General features: G+C 44.0%; 1 protein-coding gene across 1 annotated transcript; it reads right to left on the reverse strand.

Annotated features, from left to right (window-relative positions):
• Window positions 1-7,676: 7,676 nt before the first annotated feature.
• On the reverse strand, window positions 7,677-11,287 carry LOC115392394 (uncharacterized). The gene is made up of 5 exons (XM_030096985.1): window positions 11,223-11,287; window positions 9,429-9,522; window positions 8,468-8,648; window positions 8,161-8,288; window positions 7,677-7,991 (listed from the first exon to the last, which is right to left on the reverse strand). The coding sequence occupies exons 1-5, from the start codon at window positions 11,285-11,287 to the stop codon at window positions 7,677-7,679; spliced, it is 783 nt and encodes a 260-aa protein (XP_029952845.1).
• Between the last annotated feature and the right edge of the window lie 1,439 nt (window positions 11,288-12,726).

Genomic DNA, 12,726 nt, shown 5'->3' on the forward strand with positions numbered 1-12,726 from the left:
AGCCAGGGGCCGGAGGGGGTCCGGTTCGGGAACCACAGGATTTCATCTCTGCTTTTTGCAGATGATGTTGTCCTGTTGGCTTCATCGAACCCGGACCTACAGCATGCACTGGGGCGGTTCGCAGCCGAGTGTGAAGCGGCAGGGATGAGGATCAGCACCTCCAAATCCGAGGCCATGGTCCTCGACCGGAGGAAGTTGGCTTGCCCCCTCCAGGTTGGTGGAGAGACCCTAGCCCAAGTGGAAGAGTTCAAGTACCTTGGGGTCTTGTTCACCAGTGGGGGGCGGATGGAGTGTGAGATTGACAGGCGGATCGGTGCAGCGCCTGCAGTGATGCAGTCGTTGTATCGGTCCGTCGTGGTGAAGAAGGAGCTGAGCCAAAAGGCGAAGCTCTCGATTTACCGGTCAATCTACGTTCCCACCCTCACCTATGGTCATGAGCTTTGGGTCATGACCGAAAGGACAAGATCCCGGATACAAGCGGCCGAAATGAGCTTCCTCCGTAGGGTGGCTGGGCGCTCCCTTAGAGATAGGGTGAGGAGCTCAGTCACCAGGGAGGAGCTCGGAGTAGAGCCGCTATCCTCCACATCGAGAGAACCCAGCTGAGGTGGCTCGGACATCTGTTTAGGATGCCTCCTGGACGCCTCCCTAGGGAGGTGTTCCGGGCATGTCCCACCGGGAGGAGACCCGGGGAAGACCCAGGACACGCTGGAGAGACTATGTCTCTCGGCTGGCCTGGGAAGCCTTGGGATCCTCCCAGAGGAGCTGGAGGAAGTGTCTGGGGACAGGGAAGTCTGGGCATCCCTGCTGAGACTGCCTGCCCTGAGACCCGGCCCCGGATAAGCGGTAGAAAATGGATGGATGGATGGATTACAAAGATTATGACTCCTCAATCAGCCGGTTGAACTCAGGACCTTACTGCTGTGAAGCAAGAGTGCTAACAACTGCAGCACCGCAATTCAATTCAGACTGGATTTATGAATGCCGATTTCCAACACAGTCTCTCCAGACATAAAGGGAGGTCAGTCTCCATCACAAGCTCAGCCCCCCAAGAGTTGACCTTTTTTTTTTATTTCCCTGTCCTGTCGGCAGCTGGGGCGCACAATATTGTCTGATTGTAGCCTTTACTATCCGAACAGATTTTTACTGTTAGCAGCAGGACGAGGACTGAGTCTCCTCCTGCTGCTGCCTTTATTTAAAGCTGGCATCCGGCATGGCTGAGGACAGGACCGGGACGGAGACGCTCAGAGAGCGAGAGACAGAAAGAGAGAGAGATAAAGAGAGGGGAGAACAGGGGGGGGGGGGGGCACAACCGATGTACAAAGTCACAATACAAAACAGTGTTGTCGACGCACCACACGCAACCTAGAACAATCCCAACCCCCAATCTAGACAACACCAAAACAGAGCCGACAACCAACACAGGAAAACTACAGAACCATACATACATTTTTTTTTTTTTTTTTTTTTTTTTTCCGAACCTATTAGTGAACAGACCAGGCCACAAAAATAAAAGGAGGTGTAGGGGAGGAAGGAAATGCAAGGACACCACAAACCGTTTTTTTTTTTTTTTTTTTTTTTGAATATAGCTAGTCGTAACTAGTAGTAACTAGTAGTAACTAGTAGTAAACTCGGGGCGTGCATCAAGAGAGGGCTGCTACAGATCACCATTAGTCTAACCACCACAAGAAGACAAGGTAACCCAGTATGTGAAGAGTGATTAAAGATCAACGTGATCATGTGAATATGATGGTGACAGTGATGGTGATAGTGATCATGCATATATGACCTCTGACCCCTGAGAAGGCCAGAAGCAGGCCAGAGAGGCCCTCAGAGCCCAGACAGCCGGCGGTCATCACAGAGCCCGGATCCAAGCCGCCCCCCCAGGCAGACGCCCCCGCTCCGGTCCAGAAACGGGGCAGAGGAAAGCCCCGGCCGGGGACCCCGGCAGTCCCGGGGCCCGGGCCCCGCGGAGCCACGACCGGCAGGAGCCGGCAGGGCCGAGAGCCCAAGGCCCAAGAGCCCAGGAGCCAACCCCCCACCCAGGCGGAGGGCCATGACCCCCCCGGGAGAACCGGCCCACACGGGCGGTTACCCACCCCAGGCCAGTACCCCCCCCAGCGCTCCGGCCACGCCCCCCGAGATCCAGGGCATCACACCCCCCCCGTCCACCACCCGGCCCACCCCTCCCACCCTGTCCTCTCCCGCCTCACTCCCCCCCCCGCCCCAACCCAACACTCACACCCACTCACTCATACTGACACACACATGCACACACACAACCACTCATCCCTAAACCAAACGCACACACACCACATTCCAACACACTCACACACTCTCACGCACACGCTAACAAGCACGTGCGCGCACACACAAACACAAACACACACACACACACACACACACACAGTCAACCCTAACCCAAACACACTCACATTCCCGCGTCATCCAGCTGTCATATCCTGTGGGAGACCCCCCCGGAAGGCGAGGGAACACCGGACCCCACATCCAGGACCCCCCCGCCTCCCACAACTGCCGCAAGAGTTGACCTAGTAGAAGTACATAATAAAATCAATGAAATCACATGAATGATGATGAAAGTTAAAGGAATTTATCTGGTCGGTTGCCTGATTACAGTTTTTCACAATTGCTGAAACACTAAACCCCGCTGCCTGAACCAGACTCTCAGGGGCCTGAACTCACTTTTCAAATCAAACACTCTTTTGGCAAAAACTTAAACACTGTTCAGGTCCTATGCTCAATTTTCAAAACCGATCTGCTCGTTTTTGCAAAACCTCAGACACATTCTCAGTCACTAAACACATTTCACAACATTTTTGCAAAATTGTAATCACTGGCAGCAAAATGTGAACACAACTCCAACACAGCTGTCATCTTTTACACACAACAGCTCAAAACTGAACACACATATTTCTAATGATGTGATCAGACCAAGTGTGCACAAAGACAAGATGCTGGAGACTGAGCCTCCAGGACCGGGACCATGCAGGAGTCTGCTTTGGGCTGAAGATTTGATCCTGATGCTGGGTCAAGATTTATCAGCGGGTCTGGGAAAGTTACTTTACAGTAAAAATGTAATCCCTTAGAATTCAGAAACACGTGCCCTCTGCCCTGCAAGGCTGTCAAACCCTCCACTGGAGGCCAGCTGGGGCTCAGGGCAGTTCACTGACAGGGAGAGGAAAAGATTTGAACTAACAACCTCACAACTGCTAGACAACCACTCTACCAACTGAGCCACAGCCACACATGAGTATAAGGAGAGGGATGTCATATGTCTGTTCCTTCTTAGCCATTGCAATAATCCTCAGTGAGAACTCAGGACTCCAGTTTTCTGTTGCGTTTGTTGCCAGAAGTCTCCAGATGCAAGAAGGAGAAGGAGCAGGAGTGTTCAAAATGGTGATTTTGTTCAAATCATCAACTCACTCTGCTGGGTCGACACAATTCATCTAAAAGTGACCCAATCTGCACAAAATCTAGGGCTACCCAGGAAATGGGTTGGGAGAAGAACCCAGCAGGTTTCAGAGTGAGGACTGCTGCTGTGTCCTCAGTGATTTCCTGTAGAGTCTGATGAACGATCTGAGGTGAAGATGTTTCTACCTGCTGTGTGTGAGATCTGAACGCAGAGTGTGGTTTTGATCACAAGAGAACTGGTTTTGAGGCGATAATTCGATTTTGACAGAAATGTCTGAGGTTTTTGTGAATGTAGTGTGGATTTTTGGATTTGTGTTTAAGGTTTTGAGAAAATGGAGGTTTCAAGAAATGTGTCTTAGCAATTGTGAAAAACTGTAAACAGGTGTGTTTCTAACCTTCCTTTAAAAACCTGGACAGCTCCTCCGGCAGGCAGTTCCACAGGTGGGGCCGTAGTGGCTGAAGGCCGCCTCACTGGGGGTCTTGGTTCTGGTTCTAGTCTGGATAATAGACCTCTGCCAGAGGAGCTCAGGGCCCGAGGGTCCAGATGGTAAAAACAAAAGAAGCAAGGCCATTAAGACATTTTTAAACTACTAAAAGAACCTTAAAATCCATCCTGAAGGACAGGGAGCCAGTGCAGGGACGTTAAGACTGGAGTAGTTTGGCCCCGCCCCCTGGCGCCCCCTGGTCCTATCAGGACTTTAAACTGGAGCGATGTGGTCCCCGTCAGCGCGGCAGCTGAGTTTTGTAATACTGGCGGTTTGAAATATTCTTTTAGTTTCAGACCACACAGCAAAAATAACAGTGTACAAAGTACTCTATAGGAGTACATTTAACACCCATTTCGGTGCTCAAAAAGGACCAAGAGTTCAGTGTCCACTGAACACTGTCGTTGGAGTAAAATATGTACACCAAATATCGGGTTACAGCTGAACACCTTGAAGAGTAAAAATGCACTCTAAAGCTGGTGCTTCTGGACACTGTTTAAAGTGTTGTCCTACACCTGCAGCGTAAACTTAGAACTCTCAAAGACTAAAAAATGTACTCTTAATCAGTCTTTTAGCATCACTTTGGAGAGCTGATTTTTGAACACGAGGAGAGTAAAAATGTACTCTATCCCCAGCACTTTTGGACACTGTTTCAGTGTTTTCATAACACCTGCAGTATGAACCTAGAACCCTTCGTGATTAAACAATAGACTCCAAGTCAGTGGTTTTGCAGCACTTTGCAGAGCTCGTCACTAACACTTTAAAAGAGAAAATGTACCCTATGATCATTGTAGACACTTTCAGTGCTGTTTAGCTGCTATACACAAACGAAACAATTTCAGAAACACTTTAGGAAATAATATTACACATCAGAGTCTTAAAAAAACATACATTTATTTTGAAAAATTGATTATTTTTAAACATCTTATCTGTGGCAACTTAAACAAACCCAAAACATACATTGCACACAAAACAGGTCTGTCAGAACCACTGCTTGTTGCTTTTCAGCACTCTAATGAACAATAATACTAAGTGAACAGTCCACAATCCTGTTCCCAAAAAAAATAAATAAATAAAAATAAATTGGAACAGTACAAATACAGTCACAAATCCTGTTTTACAGAAGTAATCATATTAAAAAACAGAAATGTACATGGCAACCAGCTGCTCTATAGTACAAAAACACAAAAAACCAAAAATTACAGTACCTGTATACATTCAGGGGTTTACTTGAAACTTGTGTGGGTTCCTAAATTAAAAAAAAAAAAGAAAAGAAATAAAATAAGACCCCTACATTTAAGTGCAGCTATGTGACAAGGTTCTCATACAAACACATGAACAGGAACCACATACTTGTCATCTCTGTCAAAACCATAAGTTGTCTTCAGATCAAATGGCTTAAAGAAGCGCAACTCCTCAACCTTCAGCACGGACACATTTTCATTATTTCCCTGAGTCACATTAAAGGCATGAAAATGCTCTGCAAAACTAAGTGTCTCAAGATCCTGTATCACAAGAAAATGTGCTCCATTAAATGCAACAGTGTCTTTTATCTGACTAAAAACCGGTAGATCCTCTTCTATTTTTGAACAAATCAAGAGGCCTGGGCGATACTCTGTCCCAAAATGAGTGATCCAAGAAGTCACATCAACTTCACAGTCCAAATCAACCTGCAGTTCTTCTCCAATCATCCCACCAAGTGGCAAATCATGGAGCTGAACAGTTTTTATTGGCCCACAGTCAAGACTTTTAAATGGCATTGATTCCCAATGGTACGCTATAGCCATCTGATGTTTTTGGGCTAATGACTTAGTTATATTTTTGAAATGTTTTATTGTGTTCTTGAAAAACCTATGTTTGGCTTCAGATCTCATTGTCCAAACATGGATAACTGGACCTATCTCTCGAATGACTCGGGGATAATGAGTCATGAAGTGATGTTTAGGGATCATTTTCTGATTTGGGTGAAGCTCTCTGAAAAGTTTATGATGTTCAACAATTAGATGCTTCAAACATACTGTCATGCCAAAAGTAATGACTGGAGAAAATATGATGTTTAGAATCTTCAACAAAAGCAGCAAAAGGCTCCAGTGTTCATTCCCTTCTTGTACAATATCTCCAAAAATCAAGGGTACATTATGGATTAAACAAAATGTCTGAATGGCATTAAGACCAATTCCCTTTCCAGTCTGCTCCAAATTGATTCTGGTTGGTCGATTTTTTCTTTCAAGAAAGCCATAATTGTATGAGTATATCCGGTTACAAATATCCGTCTTGGATATCATGTTGTTCTCTGAGAGGTAACCAAAAAGCAACCGCAACTCAAATTGCCCCACTCCTTCCAATATGTCGTGCATAATATCCACAGCATAACTGTTAGAAACATTAAAGTACTGCAGATCATTGAGTAAACATGTTCGCTTAACTCCAAATGTAGACTGCAGTGTAGAATCTACCATGAGGTCATTGCAGTGCTGAGCATGCAGCTCTTTATTGCACAGTGTTGTTCTTGGGTCATCATCGGTGAAAACTGTCTGTGAAGTCTGTTTGTCTACAAGACAAAAGTGGCAGAAGTAGTTTGCACTGAATGATTCAACATACCCAAGTAATGTGTGCAGTCCCAAATTATCACCAGTTACTTGCGCAATTGTGCCGTGTACTGGTTCATCAGAAAAAGGAAGCCTAATTCCTGTACTCTCAAGGACTTTCAGATCACGTACAAGGGGCTCTAAAATGGCATCAAATCCATACTTCTTTACATCTTCAGCATGAAAAAGTGTCAAAAGATGCATATTCATGAGAGCGGAGTTTATCTTTGGAGATAGGTTTCTCAAAACAAAGTATATACTTCCAACCTTATGAATACCATGCTTGGATCCTAGTGGATTTTCCACTTCAAAATCATCATAGAAAATCTGTATTTGGAGAGAGTTTGGTTCTTTAGAAAACAGAGGGTGATCTCTAAAATAGTTTCCATCACAGAAATCTTTGAAAACCCCCGTTTTCTCACAAGGCTGCACAATATGATCACAGATCTCTTGCTTCTTGAATATGAACTTTAAAGTTTCCAGAAGAGGAATGTACACAAACTTGTCAGTTATAGGAACTTGATCATACATGTGCCAGTGGTTCGATTCCTTCTGGTGTCATACCTCACACCTAAGGCAACCTCCACAGGTTCTACAATACCCCACTTATCACTTAAATGTTATTTCCATTTTGTCTCGGTGTTCAGATTGCTAAATGGATTTTCAAGGCTGTCAAAATAATCCTTTAATTTTGTTCTGATGTCCTCATCAGTAGGAAGTAATTTTATAACCTCTTCTTTGACATTTGAGTGCAGTTCCTGTACAAGCTCCTCCATATTTTCAACAACAGTCTTTACGACATTATTAGCCACACCGCAGCTCTGGAGCTTTCCAATAAGGGATGTACACATTTCAAGGGTATGCTGCCTGGTATCTTTACAAGTTTGAGAATTCTCTGGTTGCTCTGGGATTAAAGCTGACTCTGTTTGCTCATCCAGTACTTCAACTGAAGGACCAACACGTACATTATCAATGTGATCTAGACTTTCTGCGTGACGGTTCCTATGGAGATGTCTTCTGAAGCCTGAAAATGAGGAAAATCTCTGATGGCAGCCATTTTGGTCACACTTCAATGTAAATTTCTTACCGGGATAAAATGCATGTGAAAGCTTGAGATGACGGAACAACTTTTGAACGGTGATAAACCTGGACTTACAAACAAAGCATCTAAACATTAGTTGAGGAGCTTAGCCCTGAGGTCCTTGACCCTGGGAGTTTCATGAGAAAGACCTACATCAATGTTGTAGATGGTGGTCTGCACGAACGTGTACATGGTATTTAAGGCCTGGTCATAGGAGATGCCAAACACATAGTGCGCTTTGAAAAGTTCATCAAAGGCTGACAGAGAAGACCTGGCCTTGCACGGAAGGAGCTCACCATCTAATACGATGTAGTACTCATGGATTCTGTTCCTTGTTGTTCCAACTGCCAGGATGTAGGGCTGCTTCCGTTTGTCTGGACCAGAGTGCTCCTGAAGGCTGCGACATGACTGTAAGAAAAACTAAAATATAAATACACTATCACATTTTGATGGCTGTACAGTTTCTTTATTTGGAATGAGAGATATGATTGTTGTTTAAATGTTTTCCCTTTCATTTGAGTGTGGGCCACACGACTGCCTATCACATGGATGAAAATGGTAATCAGTATACAATCACCTTGTGAAACTTGACTACATGGTCCACAGCTTCCCGGATGCTGATCTTCACAGTTCCTTTCTTTCCACTTGGCGGTGGTGGCAGGAGGTAGACCAGCAGTAGCAGTGAGGCCATGTCACTGTCCCAACCTGAGAAGAAAGAGGGAGAGCACCTGCTTTCAGCATCAAGTAAACCCAAAGAAAGCCTCTGATACGTCAGCATTACAATAAAAAAATACTATTAAAACCATTTGTAATGGTCAATAAATTAAATAGGTCAACGGTTGTAAAGGCAGTCAAATACAAACCAGGATAATTTCATCATTTACCTGGGACCTCTCCATCCTCATCAGGGTTCTCCTCAGCACACTGGATGAGGTAGTCAAGCTGGGGTGTCCTGCTGAGGTTTTTAGCTTGCTCTATTACCCTTGCCTTGAGGAGTGTTCCCCATTTCTCAAGAAGTTTTGATGAAGTCTCAGCTCCAAACAACAGCTCAAAGTCTTGCAGCACCTAAAAGGAAGGAAGGGCAGGTTTGTTTGATGATGGTGATAGTGCAAGGAGAGGATTGTTTTCATCTCTGCACAGCTGACCGAAAATACACTGTAAAGACTTATCGAGAGCTTACCAGGAACCTCGGGAACACTGTGAGCGCTGTGCTGCTTTGCTCAGGATCATGGATCAACTTTTGTCTGTATTGGAAGGTTGCTCTCATTTTCACGAAGATCTGTTCACTGTCTGTGCTGCGTTTCAGTGGAGATATGGCCTCGCGACACTGGTCTCCCGCCAACTGCTGCTCTTCAGTCGCGTCTCTCTCCAGCTGTGGTCCGCTGTCTCTGGTTTGAGAGCTCTTTCTCCTACCACCGCTGCTGCTGCCACAGCTGAGTTCTCGCTGTGTGTTTCTAAGCTTCCAGGCAATGTAGCCCTCGTTGCTGTCTGCATCAAAAAAGTGTTCCTGAAGACAGTATCAACAAAGTTGGAAAAACAAAAAATTATTTCAGCATTAATCAATATTGAAACATCTAGAAAAGACTTGAAGACTTCCAAAATGCATCACAACATTAATAGTCTATTAATATATATAAAAAAAAAAAAAAAATCAGGAACACTACCCACAATCCTACTGTCACTGTCAAGACTGTTAATTTCCCTCTGACACCCTCACATTAAGCAATATTGGTTGTAAAAGAGGTCTGTCTACAATACTTCAAAGAAACAACTAAGTTTCGATTGCTATAACGCGAAGTTTTAACAATCGAGAAAAAATAACTTTGCTTTGATTTATATACTCACATAGCCATTTTTGGAGTAGGGATCTCTTAGTGATGGGAACAGTGTTACTAACCCCAATGCATACTGTGTTCTTCTGTCCATAGGTGGGGCACGTCTCAGACATCAATAACAGATCGATAAAAATGTTGTTGCTGTATTTATATGTAGGGATATTTCTCATCACGGTAAAATTCTGTCTCGCAGTATCAGTACTTAAAGTCTTAAAGCTCAAACACTGGCGGGCTGGACTATCCAAACACAGCAAGTGATTAAGCCAACATTACTGTCTTTGGGGCTTTAGTATAAATAGTTCTTCAGCTAGAATCAAGTTTTTGGGGATCTTGATGGATGTGTAGATACCAGTCGCTTAACAGGAAAGGGATGTAAAATTTCTCTAATACAACATTTTGAGAGGGGAACAAAAAGTACTGCAATCTACAAAGTTCTCCCATCACCTACCAAAAAATTTATGAAATTGATCTTATTTAAAACATTTGAGTCCTTTGAAAAAGTGTCACACTGATGTTAGTTCTATAGAACTGCATCTATAATTTTGTACAAAGATGTGATATTTCTGCTACTTTGTTTCTATATTTGTGGTCTATACTGTCATCCCTAGAGAGGCGTTATGCTGCATGAATTGCAGGGCATGAAATTCGTCAGAATTTTAACAGGCCCTCCAAATTTTTTCAGCAGGTCCTCAGAAAATTTAACAGGTCGCCACAAGTTTTAACAGGTCCTTAATTTTCAATTTTGTAAAATGCTGATCAAAAACAGGATCCAACAATAATTTCTAATCACATTTCATATCATGTAGCTGCATCCAATTGAAACTAAATATTTTAGCTGAGATCCTGCTGATGGCTGTGAATGTCCGTGTCGATTCTGATTCTATTCAGTTCTTAATCTGACCAGGTTTTGTCTCTGTATGCATCAGACCCTGGAGGACCAGTAGACCCTGGAGGACCAGTAGACCCTGGAGGACCAGTAGACCCTGGAGGACCAGTAGACCCTGGAGGACCAGTAGACCCTGGAGGACCTCTCTCACTGATGTTCATTGATGTCGTTCTGTATTTGCGGCCATGCCTGCAGCTGTGACGGCCTCATTCAGGGCTGGAGAACTGTAGTATTGCAGTAAATCAATAACTGTTTTGGCAGATTTGCATATTTACAGTTACTACTGTTCACACCCGCTGCTGTCATTGTGTTCTGAAGGATTTGTTGTTTGGAGTTCACAGCAGCGCCTGAATCCAGCAGTACCTCCTTCAATCCAGCAGAGGGCGCATTGTGGTTGTTGATGCATAGTGCAGAGTGAAGCACAGAGAAGAAGAATGCAAAAATGGAATCCCAGAGTTACGAGGCGTGTTGGTTTTGATTGATTCATTAAAAGAGAAGCGACGCAATTTCATGATTAAAAAAAAAAAAAGCCAATGGGCGTTAAGGACCTGCTTATATGGCGCCTAAACCGGCGGAGACTAGATCTCAATCGGTCCCTGCTGCTATTTTATAGGGAATTTCGCACGCTGAATTGGGTATGTTTCTAAAGCTGAGACTCTTGTGGATGGTACTGATTCGTGGGTGGCTCCTTCTGCTAAGTGTAAGGACGGTGGGGACAACCCATCCACTAGGCTGCCTATGGTATGGGAAACACTGATATTCTCATGGTTTTTTTTTTTTTTTGCCATGCAATATTGCACAAGGCCGTGTTTGTCATTTAATGACAATCTCCATCTATATAATTAACCATGATGTCTGCAATAAAATACTATGAATATTGTTTTCACTGAATCATGAGCCACAAAGCATTTTGCTTACCCATACTTTTCCACCATATCAGCAACAAGGATGTTGACAAGATCACGACGTGTTCGGTCCTTCATCTCTGCTCTCTTTGCATATTATTCAAGTATTTTTCCCCCACCAGGTTTTTGCTCCACAACCTTTTTAACAAGCTTTGACAAAAGGAGAAAAAAACATAAGATCAACAAGCCAAAAAAAAAAAAGTATGCCCAACATTTACAAGATCTCACCTCTTTGGCTTGTAAAGGACTGTCATCAATATGCTGTCCTTCTGGCGACACCAGACAGTCATCATCAGTGCGTCGTCTTTTGGGAGATATTAATAAAGAATCACTCGCAGATGAGTGTGATGACAGTGACAAGGTGTCTGTGCACGAGGATGGAACAGGATAATCTGAGAGACGAGAAAACATTTTTAAAACACATTTTTTTCCTGTAATTTCATTCCATAGTCTACAGACACAAGCAGATAAACGTGAGAACATGAGGAGACTTCGACGAGGACATGTGTTTTCTTTCAAATACAGATGACATGTGAGTTTTTATAATTGATGTGGCCAGATAAAAAAAAGTGCTGAGGCCATAATAAGTGGCCTACAGATTGGCAAGATAGACAGTTTTTTGAATAGCGCTAAAATCAGTGCTCTTAAAGGTGCATTAAGGAGTTTGCACGTTTTATGCGAAACAGCGCCCCCTGCAGGCCTTGGGCGTAACACAGCTTAGTGAAAAACTCGTCCCTGTGGCTCCCGTGCACGGAAGAGGGGGACTCCTCTTCGCTCATTTAGCAGCGCTCCAGTAAGATTTAAGTTTCTCTCCCTGGTGGAGTCTGTGTGGAGCTGCAGTGCTAGAAGCCAGTCTGTTCTCACTTCCTGGAAGATCCTGCTCAGCTGTTGCTCACTAAGCATCTGGTGGAGTAATGGCGGACAAAACAAAACCTAACTCAATCAGGCCAGCCGGAGCGCGCATTACGTCATTCCTTTCAAATTCTCCCCAAAAAAACTCTGGAGCCGGACCGGCACTGTGACTTTCAAGTGACAGTTTAGCCTGTTAGAGGTTCTGGTGATGAATCTGTCAGGGCACATTGTACACATCACTAAAAATGTGTAACATATTTATGGTGGAAAATAAGTATTTTTAAGGTTGTAAAACTCCTTAATGCACCTTTAATGGCTGATCAACTCAATAGGTTTTCTGATTGCTTCTAAAAAGTTGGTAATTGTGATGATAAAATTAGGAAGAAAATTACGCTGAAACTGAAAAGAAGAAGGACTTGACAAGACCTAATGGGTTTTTGCTTTGAAAATCAATTACAGTGGTCACATGTTGGTATAGCAACCAGTTAATCTACGTTTTAATCATACAACCATTTACCAGTTACTGAAAGAACATCCATAATGGTCCACAGGATGTCAGTTTCCTCCTCAAGGATGTCGCTGAAGACTTCTTCATCGACCTCTGTTCCAGTGTCATCCACCACATATATGTTTGTCTCAGTGGGTATGCTGAACTTCTGTTTAGC

The sequence above is a fragment of the Salarias fasciatus genome, chromosome 7 (genome assembly GCF_902148845.1).
Source record: "Salarias fasciatus chromosome 7, fSalaFa1.1, whole genome shotgun sequence".
Classification (NCBI taxonomy): Eukaryota; Metazoa; Chordata; class Actinopteri; order Blenniiformes; family Blenniidae; genus Salarias; species Salarias fasciatus.

What these genes read in the sequence shown, in the direction of transcription:
- LOC115392394 (XM_030096985.1), bottom strand. Translation starts at nt 11,287, where the DNA reads ATGAAGGACCGAACACGTCGTGATCTTGTCAACATCCTTGTTGCTGAT. An exon ending in CCTACTCCAAAAATGGCTAT is followed by an intron (nt 8,649 to 9,428) that starts GTGAGTATATAA and finishes CCTTCCTTTTAG; the next exon opens with GTGCTGCAAGACTTTGAGCT. An exon ending in ATGTAGTCAAGTTTCACAAG is followed by an intron (nt 7,992 to 8,160) that starts GTGATTGTATAC and finishes TTTTTCTTACAG; the next exon opens with TCATGTCGCAGCCTTCAGGA.